At 39.2% G+C, this 24925-nt stretch overlaps 2 protein-coding genes across 2 annotated transcripts in view; both read right to left on the minus strand.

The window, feature by feature from the left end:
• Positions 1 to 24925, minus strand: part of LOC307169381 (uncharacterized protein) — a 301523-nt gene that overhangs the window by 205989 nt on the left and 70609 nt on the right. Inside the window, exon 5 of the mRNA XM_079889997.1 lies at positions 12687 to 12808. The gene's annotated coding sequence lies outside the window, so the exon portion shown is untranslated. The remainder of the gene's footprint in view (positions 1 to 12686; positions 12809 to 24925) is intronic.
• LOC307169592 (sodium channel regulatory subunit beta-4-like) overlaps positions 12806 to 24925 on the minus strand; it is a gene marked incomplete at its 5' end in the record, with an annotated part of 199970 nt that continues 187850 nt past the window's right edge. The window contains one exon of the mRNA XM_079890326.1: positions 12806 to 13918. Coding sequence (XP_079746452.1) covers positions 13707 to 13918 — 212 coding nt within the window. The 3' untranslated portion in view covers positions 12806 to 13706. The remainder of the gene's footprint in view (positions 13919 to 24925) is intronic.

Consider the following 24925-nt stretch of genomic DNA (forward strand, 5'->3'; position numbering starts at 1 on the left):
TTCACTGGTTGAGGGAACACTGATTAACCCATCATCCACATAAAAGTTCTTCTCAATGAATGCTGAGGCTGAAGGATAGTTAACCTTGTGCTGCTGTGCCAGGTACTTTAGGCCAAAATTGGCACACCCAGGTGAAGACGTGGCACCAAAGAGGTGGACTGCCATGCGATATTCTTGAGGCTCTTTCTCCAAGTCTCCACCCTCCCACCATAAGAATCTCAGGTAATTGCGTTCATCAGGTGGGACGAGAAACTGGTGAAACATCTTCTCTATGTCACAGGTAACTGCTACTGGCTCCTTTCTAAAACGGCACAGCACTCCCACCAAGGAATTGGTTAGATCAGGCCCAGTCAGAAGTGTGTCATTTAGAGATATACCACGAAACTTTGCTGAACAATCGAATACCACCCTCAGCTTGTTTGGTTTCTGAGGGTGGTACACCCCATGGTGTGGGATGTACCACACTGTCTCTCCACTTAATATAGCTGGAGCTTGTTCTGCATCACCCTTGATAATCATCTCTTCCATGAAAGCCTTGTAGTGATCATAATACTGTTTATTGGACTTGAGCCGTTTCTTTAGGTGTTGTAGTCGAGCAGTTACTAGCCCTTTGTTGTTGGGTAGTGAGGGTCGGCTGCTGCACTTAAATGGGAGAGGAAGCTCGTAATGTCCATTATCCTTCTGATGAATATTGGCACTGAGGTGCTGTATGAAACGAACATCCTCTTGTGACACACATTTATCCTCATAAGCTTTCTCATTGAAATCTGACTCAAGAATTTTCAGGATATCATTGGGCGATGGGACAGGTATTTCCTTTACTGCAACACGGTGGACAAAACTCTGATTTCCTTGTCGGTCAAGGTGTGGATTAGACAGGCCTATAATACTCCACCCAAGCACAGTTCTTTGCGCGAAAGGCTCATTTTCACCACCTATAATGGCTTCCAAGGGAGCTAGAGCAGATGGGCAGTCAAATCCAATTAAAAGTCCGACTTCACAGTTCAAAAGTGGTGATAGCTGACTTGCTAAGTGTCTGAGGTGACTCCACTGAAGCGCTGTGTGCTTGGTGGGAATATACGACTTGTCCACTGGAATGAAGTCTCTTTTGTATGCTTGCTGTAGTGGTATAGAACTTGCAGATTGTAGTCCTCTTACTTTAAGTCCACAGACTCTCTTACTGGCAGTGATCGTGTCAGCAGCTGTCATGGTGCTGAGCCTCAATTGCACAGGTTGTGAGACAACATTCAAACTTTCAAGAAGATCTTCCAAGATGAAACTTGAGTCGCTCTGGGTGTCAAGTAGAGCATAAGTTAGTACTTCTCTTTGGGGTTCGTCCACTGTAGAGATGAAAACTGGCACAATGCTGGAAGTAGCAGGAGAACATTGAGTGAGTGCGTGGGTCATGACTTTATGAAGTTCCTCATTTGCTTGAACATTCGTAGATGCCCCTTTAGGGTCCTTTGAAAGAGCTTTATCCCTTTCTTCATGTAAGCAGGTAGGATGACTTCGACCACACGTACCACATGTATGTCTTCTTCTACAGTCTTTACTCATGTGTCCCTTTCTGAGACATCCGAAACAGAGGTGGGTTTCATGAATGAAGGCTTTCTTTTCTTCAATAGTCTTTCCAGCAAATGTAGAGCATTGAGCAATGTGATGTTTTTCATCCTTGCAGAAAAGGCACGATGTCTTTGGCTTAGAGATGTACGTCTCTGGTCTTTTTGAGCTTAAGTCGTTCACCTGAACCTTTGTACTGAGAGCCTTAGCACGTTTGGGGAACCTTTCATCTGTGTTCCTTTGATTCACAAATAGCGCAGAGGTTATAGGGTTACAAGCTATTTTTGCTTCCTTTTGCAGAAATTCTGTGAAGCATTTGAAACTTGGATAGTCACCTGATGTGTCTAGCTCTTCCACCACGATTCGGTTCCACTTTCTCACAATCCATTCGGGGAGTTTCTTTAACAGCTTGTGGTTTTCTTCAGAATCATTTAGGATGGCTAATCCTTTTACGTGAGGAATTGCCTCGACACAACCTTGTAGGAAATCTGTGAAATCTCGTAATGCCAGTGGGTCATTTGCTCCAATTTTGGGCCATCTCATCAGCTTGTCTCGAAACGCTCTTTGGATGACGAACGAGTTCCCGTACCTTTCCTGTAACACTTTCCAGGCACCTTGATACGCATCCTCAGAATTTCTGTAGAAATATCCCTCCACCGCTTTGCGAGCTTCCCCAGCAAGGTAATTCTTCAGATAGAACATTTTTTCACCAGAAGGAAGAGGTTTTCGATCAATGAGGGCCATGAATGACATCTTCCAATCTATGAATTTTAAAGGGTCACCAACAAAGACAGTGGGTTCTGGAACTGGCAGCCGATGTGTGCTTAGTGAGTTTGCTATTGCTTGAGCTAGATTTGCAGTTTCCTGAGGTGTTGTAACTTTATATCCTTCACATGATGCTTGCTGAGGTAGGAACAACTGTGCTTCCGGGTTCAGTTGAGATGTAAGCTCTGTCCTTTGGCAGCCAGTGTGAATGCTAGGGCCTTCGTCATCTTCACAGCAATGAAGGTTGCCTTCCAAATCGTTATACACTTTGACACGAGCTGCTGCTACTTTAACTTCTTTGTCAACTTGTAGCTGTTGTAGCCGCTTCTTTTCCTCAACTAGCCTTAACTGCATTTCAGCCTCCTTCTGCTTTATCTCCGCTAACATTCTCGATTCACAAAGCTTCCAGTCATGCTCCATCTTATCAAGCTTAGCTTGTTGATTGTGAATTTCTTGTAAAGCTTTAGCTTGTTCTAGTTTCGCTGCAAATTCTGCCTGTGCATCAGCACGCTTACTTGAGACTTTAGAAGTCTTTGATTGGTTATCGGATCCCAGTGATGACTCTGAAACGACTGTGTTTGTTACTGTACATCCAAAGACGGATCCATATTCATCCTTATTCAGCACCTGCCTTACTCTTTCCTTCACAAGTTCTTCGTTGTAACTTTCATTAAATGTTTCCAGTCGTTTACTGACAAGATCATTGATCTCTGCAGTTAGTGCAGCGCAGGCATCCATACGTTTAACAATGTCTGGAGTAGTAGTGTGGTTACGCAGAATCGGTTCATAACGCTGATAGACTGAATCATGTCTGCCTTGAATGTCCTGCTGTATTTGCTCCAGGTCTTCACGTGTACAGAATGTTTTCAAATTTGATCTAGCCTCTCTTGCAGCCTGCTTCCAGGACTCATATGTCTTATGGAAGGACCTTTCCTGTTTCTTTGCTTCGAGCTCATGCATCTCGCGACCTTTCTCTGTTAAGCTTCTTTCACGTGAGCTTGCTCTGATCTGTTGCACTGGTGGGTTACTTATTTCTTCAGCTGGAAGTGGCATCTCCTCGACTGATTCAACTTCCTTTTCAGGTGGGTTTTCCATGGCCTCTTTAAAGTTGTTTGCTTCTTTAAACTGGGCAACTTAAGCTATAAGTGATACCATTTCCATCAGACCTCTAAAATGTAAGCACTCAAAATATTAGCAACGAGAATCAACACAAATGCATAACTGTAAACACTTTTAACATTTAAATATTTCCCTTGTAATAGATCAGAAATTTCAGTGTTTACAAACAGTAATAAAGTTAACTATACTCTTTGTGTATGACCTTTTAAATGTCCAAGATAAATCTTCAACAATCAACGTTCAAATTTAACACACAAGTTTTTTATAGTCTTTAAATAATCAAGTAAACTTGAATATTTTCTTGTGATTTGACTTATTCAATTTAAATGTCTCTTGTAGTTTTATCCTTCAATTTAATAGTTCAAAAAAATTCTCCTTTCCATTTGAACATGTCAACTTACAGAGTTCCAATGAATGGATGCAGCTCACGTGGGAATACGATTTAACTCACAGTCTCAATCTCATCTGTAATGTTAAACGGTGCCTTGCTACCACCTTGCGATCTTTCCCTTTAAGCAGTTATAATGACGTCACGATCCGCTGTGACTGCGCAGACGTCCGCAGCGCCGTGCTGATCCTCGTGCGGCGTTGTGATGAACTCTCTCGAACAGGGCAGCAGCGAAGCGATGCAGAGTCCCGATAAGCGTCGAGTTTCACTGTAGCAGCCCCTCGGCGTCGACAAACGAGACAGAGAGTTTCGACGGGTGCTTAATCTTCTTTATTCCGCTCACTTTGAGCGCCATTAACCGTGACTTCGATAAACGTTGTGTTGTAGCACCGTGAAACTACATAAAGAAACAATATACTCATAAATAAAAAACGTATGTACAAATGACAGATTACTTAAACAAATACACATTTACAGATACCCAAAAGGCAAATAAATTATTACATACATGAGAAATGAACCAAAAGAGCTCGACAAATAACACGTGTCATACGAAATTATATATTACTTTAAAATACAACATGCAAACACACAATAAAGACACATACCTCGCTCCGCTTGCCAAAGGGTACTAAAAGAACCAAAACGTAAAGTGCATCCACCTTTTTACAATATATATTTCAAACTTTTGTAAACACCACGTGAGAACCACACTGTGCTCCTCGTCCGCACCTCTCTCTTCTTCCTGAGTTACAGCTTACGTTACGTAGAGAGCGTGCGTGCGCGCACACACCACGTTTAAAAGGGACACATACACATACATATTTTTGCGGTCATTTACATCCTTGTTGGTCCTGGAAAAACATCCTTATCAACCAATCACATTTTAGGTTTAAGTTTAGGGCTACTGTTAGGTTTAGTCTTGGGTTAACGTTTGGGGCTTGAACACCATCTTTATCAACCAATAATTGTCCACTGATTTGAGGGCTAGTCTATGGTTTGTGTACGGTGTGGGGTTCTGGTTTGACTGGAATGTTGTTTCAGGACCAACAAAGATCTGAACCGTGTGGAATCGTGTACCGGATGTGGGCCGACACTGTTGCTGTAGGGGAGGAACTGAACAAACAAAAAATAAAACAATGTACAGGCATTCCAGGTGTGCAGAATGTATCGTACATTTGTTCTTACTGGAACTTTCTGTGGGATTTTACAATTTGTGAATAATAAAAAGTTCTGACCGTTGTGCAGTTGAAGACACCATTTACTCATTCTGTGGAGTGTCTATAACAACTTGAATAGCAGATCTCAACTTTTAGCACCATGTTTCATCTCTATATACAGAGTAAAAAAAAAAAAAAGACTGATGTGTAATGAGTCAGACTTGGTAAATGAAATGCAGTTCTAATTCGAACATAATTATGAAATGACACATAAAGAAAACAAAATAGATTTAACACTAGTAAACACATCATGAAGAAAGAATTGTGGTACAGAATTGTCAAGACAGCAACACACTGACCGACTAGCAAACAATGTTCCTTTTTTAATGTCTCATTCTGTTGTACATTTGAAATGTGTGTTCTGTTTTATTATCATGGTGTTTTGGTTTCCTTGTTTGCCTGACTGTGAAACCTAGTTAGTTTCCCTGGTTATTAATTAGTTCCCACACTTGTTCTGTTTGACATTGATTACACTCCTCATGTATTTAAGGCCTGTGTTTCTCTAGTTCTTTGGTCTGGTATCATAAGTGTTAAACATGGTTGTGTTTATGGTTTCCTCCTGCAATCTCATGAGTTTTCTGTGTGGATTTAATAAAGGCTGTTTTTGTTCTCTGCCCCTTTCACAACGAAATGCAACATGCGCTTAATGCAACAACAAACCATGACAATAATAAAGTACTGTGCAAATGGCAAGAATATAACAGAACTAAATCAGATCGATATTTCAATGAGCTTCTGCAAACTTGCGGTATGTTTGACGCATGGAAATATATGAAACCAAACTTCAAGGCATTTTTCTGCAGCTCATCAGATCTATTCAAGGATTGACTTCATCTTTACAGACAAGAGAATGTTACCATTACTCAGATTATGTGAATACACAGTTATAGTCATTTCTGACCATGTAGTGATCACTCTCTGCTTTCAAATCAACATACCATCACAGGGTGTGTGTGGAGATTCAACTCTAGATTACTGGCAAATTAGAAGTTTGTTGAATTCTATATAATCAGATATATTACTTTCTTGAAACAAACCGCGCCGGGTATGACTCACTGTAACTTCTGGGAGATGTTGAAGACAAAATCATTTCATATAGTGCGGGCATGACAGAAAAAAAGAATGGAGTGAAGAATGAAGGAAAATCAGATTATCTCAAGGATAAACGATATAGATCAAGAGCATTCTAGATCTCCACCGCTGCCCTATATAAGGAGAGAGGAGTATTACAGTCAGAGATATCTTAACCATGAAGGCGGAGGAGAGGTTATATCTGAGATCTAAACAGCAAGAATTCAAGTATGGAGAAAAAGGCTAGCAAGTTGCATTCACACAAATTGAGACAGAAAAATTAAATATAACAGAAATGTAGACGTCACATGGAATAACCACAGACCAGTTAAGCATTAACAAACAGTTTATTTATTTTTTTATGATGAGCAATACACACCAGAGTCATGTGACAGTGAGAACACAGCACACTTTTTTGCCACTTTATCAGTGAACAGGATAAAGTCAGACTTCAACAATCCATATCAACAGTGGAGATCGAACAAGCTGCTTGTTACATATTCCCTGTGTGTGTTCCTGGGCTTTTATATTGAAGTGTATTCTCAGAGTCAGCATTTAGGAAAATTCACTTTAACAAACATCTGTCTGTGTCAGGAATGGATTTCTGCAATTTAAGATAATCCATAGGCTACACTTTTCTAGGAGTAAACTGGCAAGAATATTTCCAGAAATATGACATGTTCTAGATGTCACAGAGAAGAGGCCACTGTGGGTCATATGTTCTGGACATGTCCACAGCCGGGGATGATGGAGGGAGGAGCCATGGAGGAATGGAGGAATGGAGGAATGGTGAAGAGGGCCGGCATGGGGATGACAGGATCAGCCTTGTTTATAGTCATAAAAGCATGTAGGTTTGGTTGTGTGTGTGTGTGTGTGTGTGTGTGTGTGTGTGTGTGTGTGTGTGTGTGTGTGTGTGTGTGTGTGTGTGTGTGTGTGTGTGTGTGTTGCTTGTTTTACTTAAGTTGAAGTTTTTGAATTTATTGATATTTGTTTGGCTTATACATCTTTATATTAATGTATTGTTATAACATTAAATATTTCTCCTGATTTTGACATACTGTATATATATATTGTATGATTGTATTGTGTTACTATATGGACAAATGCTTTTGATTCCTATTGTCATCATACTGTTTCTGTTTGACCTGATGCCATTATTTGATGTGTTTCATTGACTAGTAAGGAGTGGTGTTGATGTGGAAACTCTCAGCGCCATATACACACACGGAGTTTGTCATATACACACACGGAGTTTGTCATATACACACACGGAGAGATGAACCATGTTGTTCTGGTGCTGAGATCCGGCTGGGGCTCTTAGAGGCCGTTAAAGCCTCATGGACCCTCAGAGAGTCCCAGTGCACTGCCTCAAAACACACCAACAGATTTGACTTTAATGTCTTTACAAAGTTTTACTGACATTTTTAATTCTTGCATGTTTGGTTTGTCTTGACCATTGAAACTTGTTAATTTTCTTATAATTAAAAAATTATTTTAAAAAATACTACAAAATAAAGGTTAAGGTCGATGTCTTCATGGCCAAACTAAAGCAAGACATCATATTCTGTAGAGAATATACTGCAGTTTCCTCTTCTGTCTCCAATAGGCTGATAGTGATAGTTCTCCACAATCTAAACCAGTTTAACAACTCTGATTCTTTTCATAATAAACCTTTAAATAGACTGTATATTCAGTGTCTACAAAGTGTAGGTTGGTTATGATGAGGAAACATTTATTTGGAATTCAAACATTATTTTCAGAGAATCCTTGTGGTGTTTTTCCTAGTAGAAACTTTTGGTTATGAAAAAAATAGTTTTATTAAAATATCCAATATAAACACCCAAATAAATATCCAAAAACTTCAACTGATGAAAAAGGGATTGTCTGCGTACAATGAAACACAAAGCTGTGAATATACCTGAGAATACTGAAGATTTAAACTATGTCTGTAACAACACAACTTTGTTTGAATTAAAAACTTAACACACAAATTACCCAATTTCACACATCACTGATGATCAGCTGTACAGTCTGAAGTTCAGATGAGTTTGTGATTTTAGGTGTATTTTCCTACATCAGTGTATTGAAGATTGGTGAGTTTGATGGAGAAGTTTCCACTCAGAAAATCACCAGGAAACTTTCAGTTCTGTTCTCATAGTCTGAACACTGTTTCTGACTTTCTGCTGGGAATTATATCACACACAATATTCACTGTCTCCAGCTCACATCAATGTCTAGTTAAAATCCCCTTTATAAAGTCATTTCAATTTGGGTATTTTTTGTAATTACTAAAAAAAGCCTTGCTATAAAATCTTTTTATTTAAAAGAGTAAACACACAGATGTGATATTAAAACATGCTCATAAATGGATGTATTGTGTTGCAGTATGCAGTATGTTACATTTCTGAGCGTTTATTCCTGTTTATAGTATTTTTTCCCGTATTTGACTTGGACTGTTTTTCGTACCTTGATTCTCTGCTGTCTGCCTTGAGCTTTGCCTTAGACTCTGTTTGTTTGCCCTGACCTGACCTCGGCCTGTTCCTGTTTATTCTGTCGCAATTGTACCTTTTACTGCTTGTGAATCTGATCAATAAACTGCAGATTGATTCTCACTCCGATGACGCTTCATTACACAGTAAACAAATAGAAACATTTTTAAGGTACACTTAAAGCACTTTTAAGATATTATTCAAAATTTTAATAATTTAATCTAAATAAATCTATCTTGCTTCCATCATGCTCACTTCATGTAAATATACAGTACTGTGAAAAAGTTTTAGGCATGTTAGTACCAAATAATATAGTTTTAAGACACAGAAGGAAATAGTTTACATTTCCAAACATTCAATGTGACATTGATTATAATAATCCAGTAACATGTTGGTAGTAACGTTTGTGTGTGTGTGTGTGTGTGTGTGTGTGTGTGTGTGTGTGTGTGTGTGTGTGTGTGTGTGTGTGTGTGTGTGTGTGTGTGTGTGTGTGTGTGTGTGCAAAAGCAGAGTATTTGTATGTATTACCGCATTGTTGTATTGTGTTTTTGTGTTATGAATGCTTATTAAAGCCTGTTCTGGTCAGTCTGGTTCGATACGTTCAGATTGTCTTTGTCTCTTTTAGTTTGCAGAAGTGTATCACCTGATGCCATTGTTTGATGATTTATCAGAATAGTGTTGCTGTGGCTCCAGGATACTGTAGTTATGAACATTGCCACAATTAAGAAGAGTCCAGTCCTATTTCTCCACAGATTTCTGTACTGAAATACATCAAGAGCCTCATTGGGCCCTCAAAGAGCCCCAGTTACTGTAAAGAGCCCAACACCATGTCTCTGGACATTATGATCATTTGCTCAGTTCACTCTGTTCCTCTTCTGATTAAGCAGTTATCATTGTCCATGAAAAGTTACGTGTCAAAATTTTGCAATATTCAGCACACAAGAAAGAAGTATCCTGGAGTGAGTGACGTACAGTAAGACATGAATAAAGTTATAATGGGATTTGGGACAAAAAAAAAAAAAATTAATTTGATGTGCTGTCAGGAATTAATAATTTTTGTCTAAATGATGTGCAGTTTTAATCTTAAGAAATATAAATTATAAATATAAAATGATCTTCCAGCATTAGTGATAGAGCTGTGTATCAGTTTTTATATGTTTTATCTTTTGCACACTGTGTACAAATACATTGTTTTAATTGACGTGATATCAGGAATTAACATGTTTGGTAAATGATGTGCAGAACTAACATGAAATGATACAAAATACATTTAATACTGTCAAACGCAGCGTGACAAAGAACACTTGTGGTAAAGATGAACTTATTGAAAAACTCATTTCCTTCAGATTCAGCAAAATCATGTTCCTTATTCAGTGTTTGAATCTTATATCACAATAAAAAAACTTGTTGCTTATCATGTTAGATCATGTTGCTTATTCAGAATGAGTCAGCTTAAATTATTTTTTTTATTCAAGAGAAATATAATGAAACAAACCATAAGCACTGTGGATAATACAGCCGATGCAACACAAATATTAAAGGTCATTATATTTACACTGTCTGCTTCTCCTGTATCTTCTGCTTAGTTTTTAGTGGATTTGTTTCCTGTTTCCTATAATGTTCCTATCATTTACATACAACAGCATTCAGACTGGAGGATCACTAGTTGGTCAAACACTTATTGTATTTAGATTTGAAAAAATCATTTAAAAATTAACATCATTAATCAACCTGTTTTACACACCATTGATGATCAGCTGTATGCAGTCAGAATAAGGGTTTGTGAATAAACAAGTGTATTTTCCTACATCAGGTTGAGTGTGTGAGAAGATATTTCTCTCAGAAACTCATCAGGGAAAGTTTCAGTTCTGTTCTTGTTCTCCGGGTCCTGACACTAAATAATTATCCTCAATTATACTATACACAATCATGTCATTATTGTGTCTCCAGTGTACATCAGTGTCTTGAAGTTTCAGATCATGTTCAGTGGAAGAACACGGCAGGAGAACAGAAGCACCAATAACAGCCTCTACTGTTTCCTGCAGAGACACTGAAACAACACAAACTGTCCAAACACAAGACTGACATTACTTCATCTGGCCTGAATTTGACTATTAAATGAGTTGTTCAGATGTTCACCTTTGTTTATCAGCACTGCAAACACACAGATGAAAGTCAAAGTTGGATTCCCACACAGACGGGATGAGATGTCCTTGTTGATAAATGATATCATGTTTTCTCAAAGATAGTGATCATTAGATTTAAATAGAAACAGGATCTGTCCTGTTTATAAGCTACTTTAACTATAGTGAGATCCGGCTCACTAGCTGGTGTTTAACAGGTTTTACTAGTGAGGACATTTTTTGAATAGTGAAGGACATTCTGGACGTCATAAACAGTAGCAGTCTTTACTTCACCTGTTTCACTTCAACATTTCTCTGAATGATGTCTTATATTCCCTCTGCCATTGAGTCTTAATAAAGAACAGTGCTGCGGATCCTGATGAGAGTGTGCAAATACGACCATATCATCCTCATCCTCAAATCACTGGCTCCCTGTCTCACTCACACACGGTGTCTTTAACACCATATGGGAGATCGGGCTTTCTGTTCAGCCACTCCCAGACTGTGCAACGCTCTCCTGACCATCTAAGGACTGTGGATGCTTTTAAATGCGCTCTAAACGCCAGTGATATCCTATTATTAATATTAATACATTATTATGTCTTTAGTTTATCATCACTGTAACAGCAGGACAAGATTGCAGAACAATAAACAAGAGAGAATTGAAAAGAACAGGGAAATACAGCCTGACCTTTTCATGAATTTGCCTTTCAAATGAGCTCAAAAGTAAGACTGTACAATAAGAGACTGTATTCTCTGATGGGAGGAGAGATTCAGAGATTCAGAGATTCAGGATTGTCAGACTAGATGTGTGTGTGAGTGCGCAGGTACAGTGTGTCCCATATACACGTCATGTCTTGATTTTGTTTATTATTAGCAGTTACATGATATGATACTTCATTCTGATGTACAGAGAAACTGACAGAGACATATTTATGCAAATATAAAAACAATAAAAAAGTTTGATAAAATATTGAGACAGAACAGGCAAAAAAGGTGCACAATGATTTGCTTTATTTTATAAATGTTATTCAGGGTTGATATTACTGTCATATTTCACTGGTTACTTTTATCATGACAGGAACTCACAAACCTGACAGACAGTTTTGTATTTCCTTCTTTTTGACCTTTGTATTGTATGTATTATTGCATTTTGTATTGTGTTTTGCAGTATATTAAAATACTTTGATGCCTAATCTTCATACTGTTTCTGAATCACACAGAGGCATTCAGTTTGATTGGTCATCAATATTTCGTAGAGCTGTGACCTGAGGCCAGTATATGATGTGTGTTACATTTACTCATAAGGAGTGATGTTGATGTGGAAACTCTGAGCATCAGGATGTTTGTCATACACACACACATGAGAAAAGCCCAATCCCATGTGTGTATTGTGATGTTCTGGTGCTGAGATACAGCTGGCCCTTAGAGAACATTCAAACCCTTACAGGTCCCTCAAAGAGTCCCAGTGAACTGCCCAAAACACACCAAGCATCAGGAAGGGGTTAGTTGTGAAGAGGAGACACTGGCGTTCAGACACTGAGTTTTATCCAAATGTGTGAACCAAATTAAACTCATATACCACTGATGTGCTGTTTGTTTTTCTGTTTTAAACAGAAAACACATTTCTGCTTTCACACTTTTGGATAAAAGCGCCATCCAAATGTATAAGTGTAAATGCAAAACATTTGGTTTTAGTAGAAAGTATAAGATAGTAAATATCCAAACAATTCTGACAGATGCATTGTTTTCATCAAAACAATTTATTGGGTCTTGAACATCGTGAGATCATGCAAATACAATGAATCTATGCTCCTTGTTTCCTGTTTATACATGAGAATATGTTAAACACTTCATTCCTGCAAGTAAAGCAATATTTTCTAAATAAATGTTTACATAATCATAAAACGTACAAAATCTAAATATATTCATTAAGGCGAGAATATGTAACGTTTGGTCCTTTAGCAGTTGCAGAATAAAATACTTGTGGAGGAACATTAAGTTCTGGTGAATACTAGAGTTGTGAGTCGCTTCACTTTTCTGCAGATTAATCTGATGGTTTGAGGTGCAGCACTTTTGATCCCTAACCCTTTATCATTAATAGGACTTTGTCCATTCAGATTTTTTTAATATGATTATTTAAATTTTTAAAGTCATAATTTCAACTTTCTTCTCATAATTCTGACTTATTGCATAATTAACATTTTATGTCATAATTTCAACTTTTTAATCTCATATTTATGATCTACAAAAACATGATTGTTTTTTCTTACGTGCAGGAAATGTTCCTACATTCTGATCCCAAGGTTACAGGTGATCGTCTTTAACTCAACAACATTAACAACATTAAACTCTCTCACTCCTAACAAATAAATTAATAAATAACTTAAGACAGATATTTAAGAAAATATGTCTTATGATCAGGTCAGTAACTTATATTCTGCTGTTGTTTAGACTGGGCAGTGTTACCAACATTAACATTGTTTTGTGAATCTTGTCTGCGTTTCCCAAAAGAATAGTAAGCTTAAGAAGATCGTAGAGGCTTTGCCACCATTTGTAGCTTTAAACAACTTCTACTGTATATAGTGCTAGCCTAACCTTCTGTCCTATACTTACAGATATGACACAAACGCGCACAGATGAATGAAAGGAAGAATGCTGTTTCCCACAAAATCATCCTAACATCTGTACAATAAAACTGTTATAGGCTTAATGTGATCAGCAGGAAATACAGCAACACACACTCACTCAATCTTCCGGTTTATATTCTGTTCTCTGTTATTCAAACAAATCCTTTACACACTTTTATGATTATTTCTTACTTTTTCTATCTAAAGTTGTGGCAGCAAAACTGGAAGCACAACCTCCTCCACTGACTCTGTGTTTAGTGCTAAAGCTCATGCAGTTGCTGCTGTTACAGTTATACAGTTGTGTCACATATGCTTTATCATTATTATCAGCTATTACTGATTCATGTGTTCAACCTCACCTGAGCGTCTGAACCCATGTCGTGTCTGTCTGCCTTACGACAGATTGAGGATTTTTTTCTCAAGTAAACAATGACTATAACTATAACTATAACTATAACTATAATTCCAGATGCAATGCCAACCACGAGCAGAGGCGATGATGTTTCCACACTGTCTGGTTCTGTCGATATGGTTCCTTTTCCTGCTGTTGATTCTGCAAAAAAAAAAAAAAAGTATAACAGGAAACTTTACCTCACAGTGATAAAGATAACATCAGCATTCAGACTGAAAAATCACTAATGAACATCAAATTAGGGATCAACTTCTTGCAGTATTTAGATTTTAAAGCTAACAACTTTACTTCAATTAAAAACTTCATGCCCTAATCTACTATTTTCACACACCCATAATGATCAGCTTTACAGTAGGATGTTCAGATGAGTGTGAAATGAGGCAAATGTATTTTCCTCCATCCGCAGAAATAAGTTTGTTGAGTTTGATGGAGAAGTTTCCTCTCTCATACTCCTGTGGGAAAGTTTCAGTTCTGTTCTTGTACTCTGGATCCTGTTTCTCTAGTGAATGATTGCTGGGAATTATATCACACACAATCTTGCTGCTGTTGTGTCTCCAAAACACATTAATATCTTGAAGTTTATGATCATGTTCAGCGGAAGAACACGGCAGGAGAACAGAACCACCAATAACAGCCTCTACTGTTTCCTGCAGAGACACTGAAATGAAAGAAACTTAAATTGTGAATGTACTTTAACAGTCAGTTCATTTAACTTTTAACTGTAGTTTGTTTAGGTGCTCACCTTTGTTGATCAGCACCGCAAACACACAGATGAAGCCACAACTGCAGAAACAGAAAAAACAAGTTTATTTAACTTCCTTTAGTTCAACTTGAATAGTACGGTACAAACACTAAAGTCATGAGTTTGATTCCCACATAACACACATAATAAAGGTAAGATGGTAAGATAGGATAGTGTGTCCCTCCCATACTTAGTTTCATTACTGCTCACTGATGTCTCTCAATTCATCTCTAAATATGTTACAAACTGGCAGTAAATGTTTTTAAGGGGACAACTTTACCCTTCTTATCCTATTGGTAAAACCTTGAATTCACTACACTGTTAGAAAAAACTGTAGAAATTACAGTATTACTGGCAGCTACTTGCCAGTAACTTACTGTAGATTTAAATTGATGTTATTTACTGGCAACAATTTGTTCAAAATTAAATGAACATTAAACATTAACAAGTCTTTATATTTACAGAATAAAACTAAAATAACAGCCTCATGCAAAGCATTCTGGGAACCAAAATCTGAAGGAAAAAAACAGAAAAAGGTTGATGAAGATTTCTGGTTCCCAGAATGCTTTGCATTAGATTGTTATTTTATAATTTTATTCTGTAAAGACAAAGACTTGTTAATGTTTAATGTTCATTTAACTTTGAACAAACTGTTGCCAGTAAATAACATAAATTTAAATCTACAGTAAGTTACTGGCAAACAGCTGCATAACTACAGCAATTTTTTTACAGTGTACAAATAAAACCACTATCAACTAAAACTACCTGTAACTTACCAAAAAATACAAAAATAAATGTGCTAATGCTAACTGCTCTTAATCAAAATTATAATTACAGCAGATAAACTATGCATATAAACTTTATAATCATTAATTAACCAATTCATGTTTAATGTTTTAAAACCACTAAAAATTCCCTTTTAATTCCCTTTAAATTGTTTAAATAAAGCATCTGACCACCAGAACACAGCAGGATAAACACGAACACGAGCAACAAGCTAATGCTACATCAGGCCTTCATCCAAATAGTGTTTCATTCTGCATTCAGCAAACAAACCTGATTATCATAGTGGACCAATATTATCAAAATATATTTTATTTGACTATAATGCATAAAATACTTTTTTAATTAGGGTGAAATACTACTTTTTCACCAGAAAGTATCGTTGCTCTTCAGCTTCCGTACGCCAAGCGTTCTGCGTTATGACATCAGACGTAAGTGACATCAACAGAAATCACGTGAATGATCAGACATGCGCAGATATTCGTTCATCTTAAATTTACTTCGGTAGGCTATAATCAAGACTCCTGATCTTCTGCTGAATTTTCACCATTATTAATATCATAATATTTCTGATCTTAGTAATTGAATCTCTAATCATCTGTCAGTCATATATGCACTTTAATTCATCAATAAAATATTTGACAAAAGCTTTTTTATTTTATCGTTATCATTTATTTTATTTTAAAAGCATTTTATTTATCATTTTCATTCGTTAGAATAGACTATAAAAAAAATCTTCCAGTTTAGTTCCAGTTTAACAGTGTGCCAACTTTATATTTCAAGTGATAAAATGTTAATATGCCTACTTTAACTTTCAAAATTTGCCTTTCCTTTAATATGTACCAATATCCACCATAATAAAATTAAAAAAAACACCATCAGGGTAACACACAACACTAAAATAATGCAATAAACATTTATTACAGTTTTTCTTGATTGCTTAAACACATTTCTTGAAACTATGCCTCGTATTCTCAAAACTATAAACACAAATCCATAACGTCTCACCCAATTCCCCAAACATCCTATTTTCAGGTCAAAATGAAGCTCTACACTCAAAACCATTCACTCTTGCTGAAAAACCCAACTTTGCCCTCAGACAGGACACACAAGCCCTCAAAATCACACACACTACAACATAGTCTAAGACACTGGTGCAATAAATTCAAAACAACATTTCCAAAACTGGTAAGTTATGTTGCTTGTGGTTCCCCCCTCACAAACCTTTTCACATGATGAACACAAAAGACACAACCAGTGGATACATTGGCACATTTTTATTCATACACAGAAAACACACACACACAAACATTTTTTTTTCCTGTTTTACTTTTTTTTTTTAACTCTTTTTTTTTTTTTACTCTCTCCTCTATTTTTTTTTAAATATTTACTTACAGTAAGATGTGTGTGACCAACATATGACAGTAAAAGAACACACACACAAACCATATTCTAATATGGAATTCGAATTGTATTGGAATGGTAAAGAGTGTTGGGACGTAACAGGAGGGCCTCCACTCAAGGAGACAATATGATGAACACGTCTAAGAATGTTCCACATATGGTTGAAATACCTAGAAAGATAACATTCTGGGAGTCAAGACTATAAAGGAGAAAGGAAGCCCTCCCTTCACTGTCACACTCTGCAGCCACACTGTCTGACTGTACGACTGCTGGCCTTTTCTTGCAAGAAAATACACCTCATCAAAGACTATTGGAAATGTTTGTCTCTTATTCAGTGATAGAATTTTGTTTGCCACCACACCTCCCTGAAGGTTCTCGAGGCGACGGTAAAGCGACTCAAATTTGGCCTTACTCGTAGCCCAGCCTCCCTCATAGTCATACCATTGATAAAGACATGGGCAACTAGAGTGGCTTGAATTTCATCTGAGACTGCTTGTCTTCTTGTCCTTGCCCTTCCTCCTCCTCATTCTTATCCCTCTTCCTTCATGTCTTTCTGGATCCATTGTTCCAAAATGCAATAATCTGATTTGGGCCCTTTTATATATCTATTGACGGTTCTGATTGATGTGTGTTAAATTTTGACTCTTAGTGTTTCCACTTGGGTAATTGTGTGCTAACTGAGCTGAAGCTGTGCTGACTTGAGTGAACAATTTTGAATGCTAGTGCTTTCTAAATGACAACATGGTCTAAGCAATGAGAAATGAAGGGATTTGTGTGTAGAGTTTTGCAGTGACAGTTCAACAAATCTGACTCATGTGTCAAAACAGGGAATAGTGTTTATAGTTTAGTGAAATGGGTGTGCTTTTTGATAAATGGCGTTATGGTTTTGAAATTTTAGTTCAAAAGCCTGGTTATAGTGTTTAAGCAATCGAGAAAAACTGTAATTTACATAAATTATCACTTAAAACACACCAATGTACATTACTGATAAGAATTATTTATAAAAATTGTAATCATATATGTGTAACGTTTTTACTGCCTAAATTATCTGGTAATTCATAGTTTTTACTTGCCAAAACCATACATTTACTTCACTATTAAATTACATATAATATGATGTTTAAAAACATTAGCAGGTTTTTTTGTTTTTTGTTTTTTTTTACCATAGTAAACCAATAACATGTTTTAACTTAAATGTTTTCATGTTTTAACACAATAAAATAGTGTGCATCTAGTTTGACGTATAATAATAAAAATAAGCTGTCTTTTCAGCAGGATGCTGTACTCGTCCTTCTGTCTGATGTGACGTCTGATCCAGTATTAGTGAAATGAACAGCAGTAAATGAGTAAATGTTCTCAGACTTACATGAGTATCTGAGTGAAGTTTCTTTCTTAAACTCCTCTGAGAAAACACTGTGTTCTGGATCCTGATCCTCAACTGAAACATTTCTCTGAATGATGTCTCATATATTCCTGCTGTCACTGAGTCTTTAATACACACTTGTGTCTTGACTTTAGTTTATTATCTCTGGAACAGCAGGACAAGAACGCAGAACTTCCAGTGACATCCTCATTCTGACCTACAGAAGAAAAAGAAAGAGAGATAATTGAATTTAAAAGCCTGGCTTGTAAAAATGGTTTTCAAAAATGAATTAACATATTAATCTTCTACAACAAGATATTACCTGTTTCTTTTTCATATCTGATCTCAGTCCAGAAAGATCTTCCTCACAGTTCCTCTCTCTTGTTTTCATCCTGATAGACTGAACAATCTCTGAGAGACTGAGGCTGATATTCTCTGATGAACTGATGGGTGGAGGAAGAGACTGATGGGAGGAGAAAGAGACTGATGGGAGGAGAAACTAGGGTTCATGTAGTTTTGTTTATTCATCTAAAGAGAGAGAAAGCAAAAGCTCGCAGTCTTGCAATGAATTTGCCCTTCAAACTTCATTTATATAATCATACAGTATCAGCATGTAGGTTCAGTTGCATGTTGCTTGTTTGGCACACATATTACATTTGTTTTGCTGTATACATCTATTCTTTACATTATTAAAATGTAGATAGATTCAAGATTTGAGTGGCTTTATTTTAATGGTAAAAACTTTACATTGCCAAAGCATTGCTGACATTAAATTACATATTTACACACAATTAAAAAACGTTTGATAAAATAATAACAATGAGACAGAAAAGGCAAAAAGTACACAAATTTGTTTTGTTATTTAAATGTTCTTTAGTGTTGATGTTATTGTCCTCTTTTGTCATGGCCACCAGGTTTGCATTTCTCTTCTTTTGAAATATTATTCTCTAATAATGTATTAGCATTTTGTTTTGTGTGTCTCAAAGCATTTTGTTTTGTATATTGTTTTAGTATGTGGACAAAATGCCTTTGATGCCTATAATCATCATATTGTTTCTGAAATAGACAGAGGCATTAGTTTGATTTCTTCAATAGTTTGCACAGGTTTGACCTGATGCCTTTATCTGATATATTTACAAGCAAGTTGTGCTTGATGTGAAACTCAATCCTAACTCAGCTCTTCACATCGTGGGACGCAACACAGGACAGTGTGTTATATGTTTCCTCTGCTGCCCTCAAGAGGCTGCAATTGTTATATTTCCACCATATAAACCCAATGGATCCCTCAGATACTATTCAAAATAACATTTTAATGTAGGCCTATTCAGCAACTATAAGGAAGGGGTTGGATATGATGATGAGACAGTGGCGTTCAGAATGTGCACAGCAATTAAATGTCAGTACACAGATGTGCTGTTTATGCATGTATGTACTGTATATGTATGTGTGTATATGTTTACCAAAAACTATGTAAGGACAGTGTCGGGGATAACTCATTACAAGTAACCTGAGTTACGTAATCAGATTACTTTTCAATTAAATAACGCATTACTTTTAAAATTTACAACAAAATATCTGAGTAACTTTTGCAAATAAGTAACGCAAGTTACTTTGTTTTCCCATTTATTGTCTGACACTCTCCGGTCCCCATGTTGAGACAAATCCAAGTGCAGAGGCGTTGTGTGTAATGTGAGCGTGCATTTACTCATCTCACATGCACACAAAAAAAGATTCAATATTCCTTAAAATGAATACAAACAGTGAAATGCAGAATAAGAATACTATGCAAACCTCCAATAACTAAATATGTTAAATAAAACATAATTTTTTATGCATTTAATCTCACTTTATTGAATGTAGCCTATTTGAAGGCAAAATCATTTCATACAGTGCGGGCATGACGGAAAACCAGATTATCTCAAGGATAAACGATATGGATCAAGAGCATTCTAGATCTCCACCGCTGCCCTATATAAGGAGAGAGGAGTATTACAGTCAGAGATACCTTAACCATGGAGGCGGAGGAGAGGTTATATCTGAGATCTAAACAGCAAGAATTCAAGTATGGCGAAAAAGGCTAGCAAGCTGCTTTCACACCATTGAGACAGAAAAATGAAACTAGTTATATAAAAGAAATGTAGACATCACATGGAATAACCACAGACCAGTTAAGCATTAACATGCAGTTTAGTTTTTGTTTTATGATGAGCAATACACACCAGAGTCATGTGACAGTGAGAACACAGCACACTTTTTTGCCACTTTATCAGTGAACAGGATAAAGTCAGACTTCAACAGTGGAGATCGAACAAGCTGTTTGTTACATATTCCCTGTGTGTGTGTGTAACGTGATAGTTCAGACACACGCAGGAGGTTTTACCCTTGTCATACACAAGTAACGGACTTACACCAAAAAGTCTTATAAAAATACAAAATTTATTTATACAACAATTAAAAAAAAAAAACTAAACACTTGTATGCATAATCAAGAGAGCAAAAACATTAGATGTAACTGCTACAATTCAAGGGCTCGGAATAATGTCAATCTGGCGCCCTGGTTAGACAGCGAATGAGAAGGGCTAACACACAAATCACGCCAATAAAGTCATATGTAACAGCACACAGTCACACGTGAGATTTACACAGCAAGGGCAAATAGCAAGTTTAAAAACCGGTGTAACACTTCAAAGTAACCCCACACATTAAGGAATAATGGTACAACTAAATTGGTTTGATCAGTACAAAAGCCCTAAAACCAATTCACATATAACCAATTAAAAATAAAACCCAGACGAGCAGCCAATATACTCCTAGACCGAGAGAAGTTTACATAAGCAAAACATCACAATTATATTATGCATGGAGCGGAGTTTCATCGAACACAGTTAACAGTCTAGTCACTCACGACCCCGCCCACTTGGCGCTCGTAGTGCAAAGGGAAGGAGGCGCTAAAGGTGAGGTGATGACAGCGACCCACACACGAAAATCCCAGCTCCAACGATTCCCAGGATTCAGTGACCAACGGGAGAAACCGGAACTGTAGAGCCGAGCTGAGAGACAATGGAAGGGCAATCAGTCCCAAATAAACACACGTCAGTGCCCACTCTTTCGTAAACGATCAGAATTACCACTTCCCTTAGTATGAATAAATAGCGCGCGTTGATTATTCTCGTGGGCCTCTCACTGTCAGGAGTCAATCGCGTTTCGTTGTCACTGCGTGGAGTCGAATATCCAACACATCGGCACAAAGGCAGTCAAGCTTGTCTCGTTACGGTCTCTCTCACGGTCAAGGAACGCACGCAAAGGACTGCATGCTGGTTCTTATATTCAGTGGATCTACCAATCGCGTTGTACCACTGGCTCATCAGTAACATTGGACACACCTGCAACCACAGACTTGCAAATACACATGTACACCTGGTAGACATTAACCCACCCTCACAAGTTGTCAGACAGTCAGTGTTATCCTCCCGTTACATTTTCCCCCAGCCTTTAATAATGGTCGCCCCGAACATAGTCCATAAGAGTCAAGCGGCCAATGCCATGGAGTGTCCAGACAGTTAGAGTATGTAGCGCGCAGGTGTTTTGCCACGGGTAGCACGCAGGGGATATCGACGAGAGTCCTGATCGTCGATGACTGCAACAAACTCTAGGGCTGGGTCGTGACTCATAACTACAGGAGGTAATTCTACAGGGTCAAGCTCAGGGGCTTCATGAGTTTGTGTGGCTGATGCATAAGGAAGGGAAGTACTAGCAGCCAAGTCCACTGGTTCACATCGAAGACTTGGAGGGTCAGTCTGGTGTTGGGGGGCAAGAGGGAGTGAAGCTAGAGGAGTGAAGGGCCAGGGGTGTTGTCCTGGAGGGTCAGTTTGGTGTTGGGGGGCAAGAGGGAGTGGAGCTAGCGGAGTAAAGGGCCAGTGGTATTGTCCGAGGCTGCGTCGGTTGGGGCACTGACTTCCACTAGAACAACCCTCTTCATTGCGGCTGGTCGCTTGTTGGTCCCCAGGACAAGGCCGCAAGTTATTGCGGTGAATTGTTCGAATGGGACCCTCTTTCGTCTCGGGCCGAATGCTAAAGACTGGTTGATCCCTGCGTGGCTGGGCCACAACTACAAAGGGTGTAGGGAGCCATTGTGGAGCTAGTTTTCCTTTGGCTCTACGGCGGAAGTTCCTTAACAGTACCCTTTCCCCCGGTAAAAGTGGCAGGGTTCTAGCATGCCTGTCGTAGCTAGTTTGGTTCCACTGCTGACGACGTTCAACACTGTTGCGTACAGTGGCATAAGCTTGAAGGAGAGTTCGATGGTGGTTCCTAACCCAACCTTCCACATCATCCCGATACTGTGGCGGTGTGACTTCATGGAGCACATCCACGGGCAGTCTGGCATGGCGGCCAAAAAGCACATAATGAGGAGTCATCCCAGTGCTTGAGTGAGTAGTGTTGTTGTAGGCTTGCAAAAGGGCCGGCAACTGACTGGGCCATTTAGCGTGCAAGTCTGCATCCATGGTGCTCAGGAGGGAAAGGAGAGTACGGTTGAACCGTTCACAAACTCCATTTCCCTGTGGGTGGTATGGCGTAGTGCGACTTTTCTTACAACCATACACAGCACAAAGCTGGTACATCAGGTCTGACTCAAAAGCTCCCCCTTGGTCGCTAAGAATACGCTCTGGGCAGCCAAATGGGAGAATGAGTGCTGTCCATAAAGCCTTGGCAGTAGTGGGAGCAGATTGATCTCTGGTGGGCACTGCCAATGCGTAGCGGGAGAACAAATCTGTAATCACAAGGATATATTGAAAAGTGTCAGAAGGCCTCCCAAGGGACAGATAGTCTATTGCCACAACTTCAAAGGGGTAACTGGCAGAAATGGGGCACAAGGGTGCTTTTTGTGATCCTCCCCGTTTGCCCACCACACAATTAAGACATTCGGCCGCCCACGTTCTAGCATTTGTGCTCATCCCCACCCAGTAGAATCTCCTTCGCAGTAGCGAGACCATTTTGTCACCACCTGCATGACCTGCAGCTTTGTGATATTCTTCCCACACTTGTCGGGCTTGAGCCATTGGCACAATGATTTGTCGCACTGGAGCTCCAGTGTCTGGCTCAGTGACAAGTCTAACAAGGGCCCCATTATGGAATTCCAGCTGGTCCCACTCCCTCAGCAAGCAACGGAGCTGTAGAGACAAAACAGAAAGGCAATTAATTATTGGGGGCTCACCTTGTGTCTTCCAGATGTGTAGCTGCTGCAGGTCAGGGTCCATCTTCTGCTGGCGCTCCCATCGTCCTACCCTCTCGGGTGACTGCGGGGATGTGGTGCTCTGTGCTGCATGTACCACGATGACTGCTGTCTCTCCTGGTATTCGAGAAAGCACATCGGCATTCCTATTAGCAGTTCCTGGTCGGTAGCGGATTTCGTAGGAATAATTGGCTAGCTGGGCCACCCATCTCTGCTCCGTCGCCCCCAATTTTGCAGTCTCCAGATGGACTAAAGGGTTGTTGTCAGTGTATACCGTAACTTGAGCTCCCCACAAATAGTCTTTAAATTTCTCAGTGATGGCCCACTTCAAGGCCAGCAGCTCTAACTTGAAGGAGCTATAGTTTTGGTCACTGCGCTCTGGGGGATGGAGGCTACGGCTGGCATAGGCTATAACCCTCTCCCTGCCTTCTTGGACTTGGGCAAGGACAGCTCCAAGGCCATTCAGACTTGCATCTGTGTATAGTCTAAATGGAAGTTGAAAATCAGCATAGGCCAGTATCGGGGCACTGAGGAGGGCCTGTTTAAGTGACTCAAAAGCGACCTGGCACTCGGGGGTCCATTGGATGGTTGAAGAGGGGCGATGGGCATTTCCCTGCAGGAGCTGGTTGAGGGGGGCCGCTACCTTTGAGAAAGCAGGGATAAATCTCCGGTAATATCCTGCGAACCCCAAAAATGAACGCACCTGTTTCACTGTTGTTGGTGTAGCCCAGTCGCGGACGACTGCAGTTTTCTCTGGGTCTGTTGCTACCCCCTGGCCGCTGACTACATGTCCCAGATAGGTCACCTTTTTCTGGAACAGATGGCATTTACGAGGTTGTAGCTTTAGGCCATGCTCCTGGAGGCAACGAAAAACCTGCTCAAGATGCTGTAAGTGGGTGTTAAAGTTGGGCGAATATACAATGATGTCATCAAGGTAAATGAGAAGAGAATCATAAACCTGAGCACCCAGGCAGCGTTGCATTAGCCTCTGAAACGTGGCTGGAGCATTACAGAGGCCAAAAGGCATGCGTTCGAACTGGTATAGACCGAAGGGAGTGGTAAAGGCAGTCTTTTCTTGGTCTGCAGGTGACACTTCCACCTGCCAGTACCCGCTTGCCAGATCCAGAGTTGAATACCACTGGGCCCTGGTGAGGCTGGTAAGAGACTCTTCTATACGTGGCAATGGGAAAGAGTCTTTATGAGTCACTGCGTTAAGCCTCCGATAATCTACGCAGAACCTCCATGTCCCATCCTTTTTCTTTGCCAGAACAACCGGGGCAGCCCATGGACTTGAACTCTCTTTTACAATGCCATTCTCTAACATACCTTGTAGTAGCGCCCTCAAGTCGGGGTAAAGGTTAGGAGGAACCGGTCGGTATCTTTCTCGAATCGGTGGAGCTGTGCCTGTGGGGATCTGGTGTGTGACAACCGCAGTCTTCCCAAAGTCGTCTTCATGGGCCGCAAACACGTGGGACCACTTCCGCAGTAGGGCTGCCAGCTGGGCTTGCTGGCCCCTAGTCAGGTCCTCACCGCACAACGCAAGGGCTGGGTGATCTTCAGTCTGCGTCTGTTCTACGTGCATAACATCAACTTCAACCAACTGGGGTTCGATGTTTCGTAGCACGA

The sequence above is a fragment of the Squalius cephalus genome, assembly GCF_949319135.1.
Source record: "Squalius cephalus genome assembly, chromosome: 13".
Lineage (NCBI taxonomy): Eukaryota > Metazoa > Chordata > Actinopteri > Cypriniformes > Leuciscidae > Squalius > Squalius cephalus.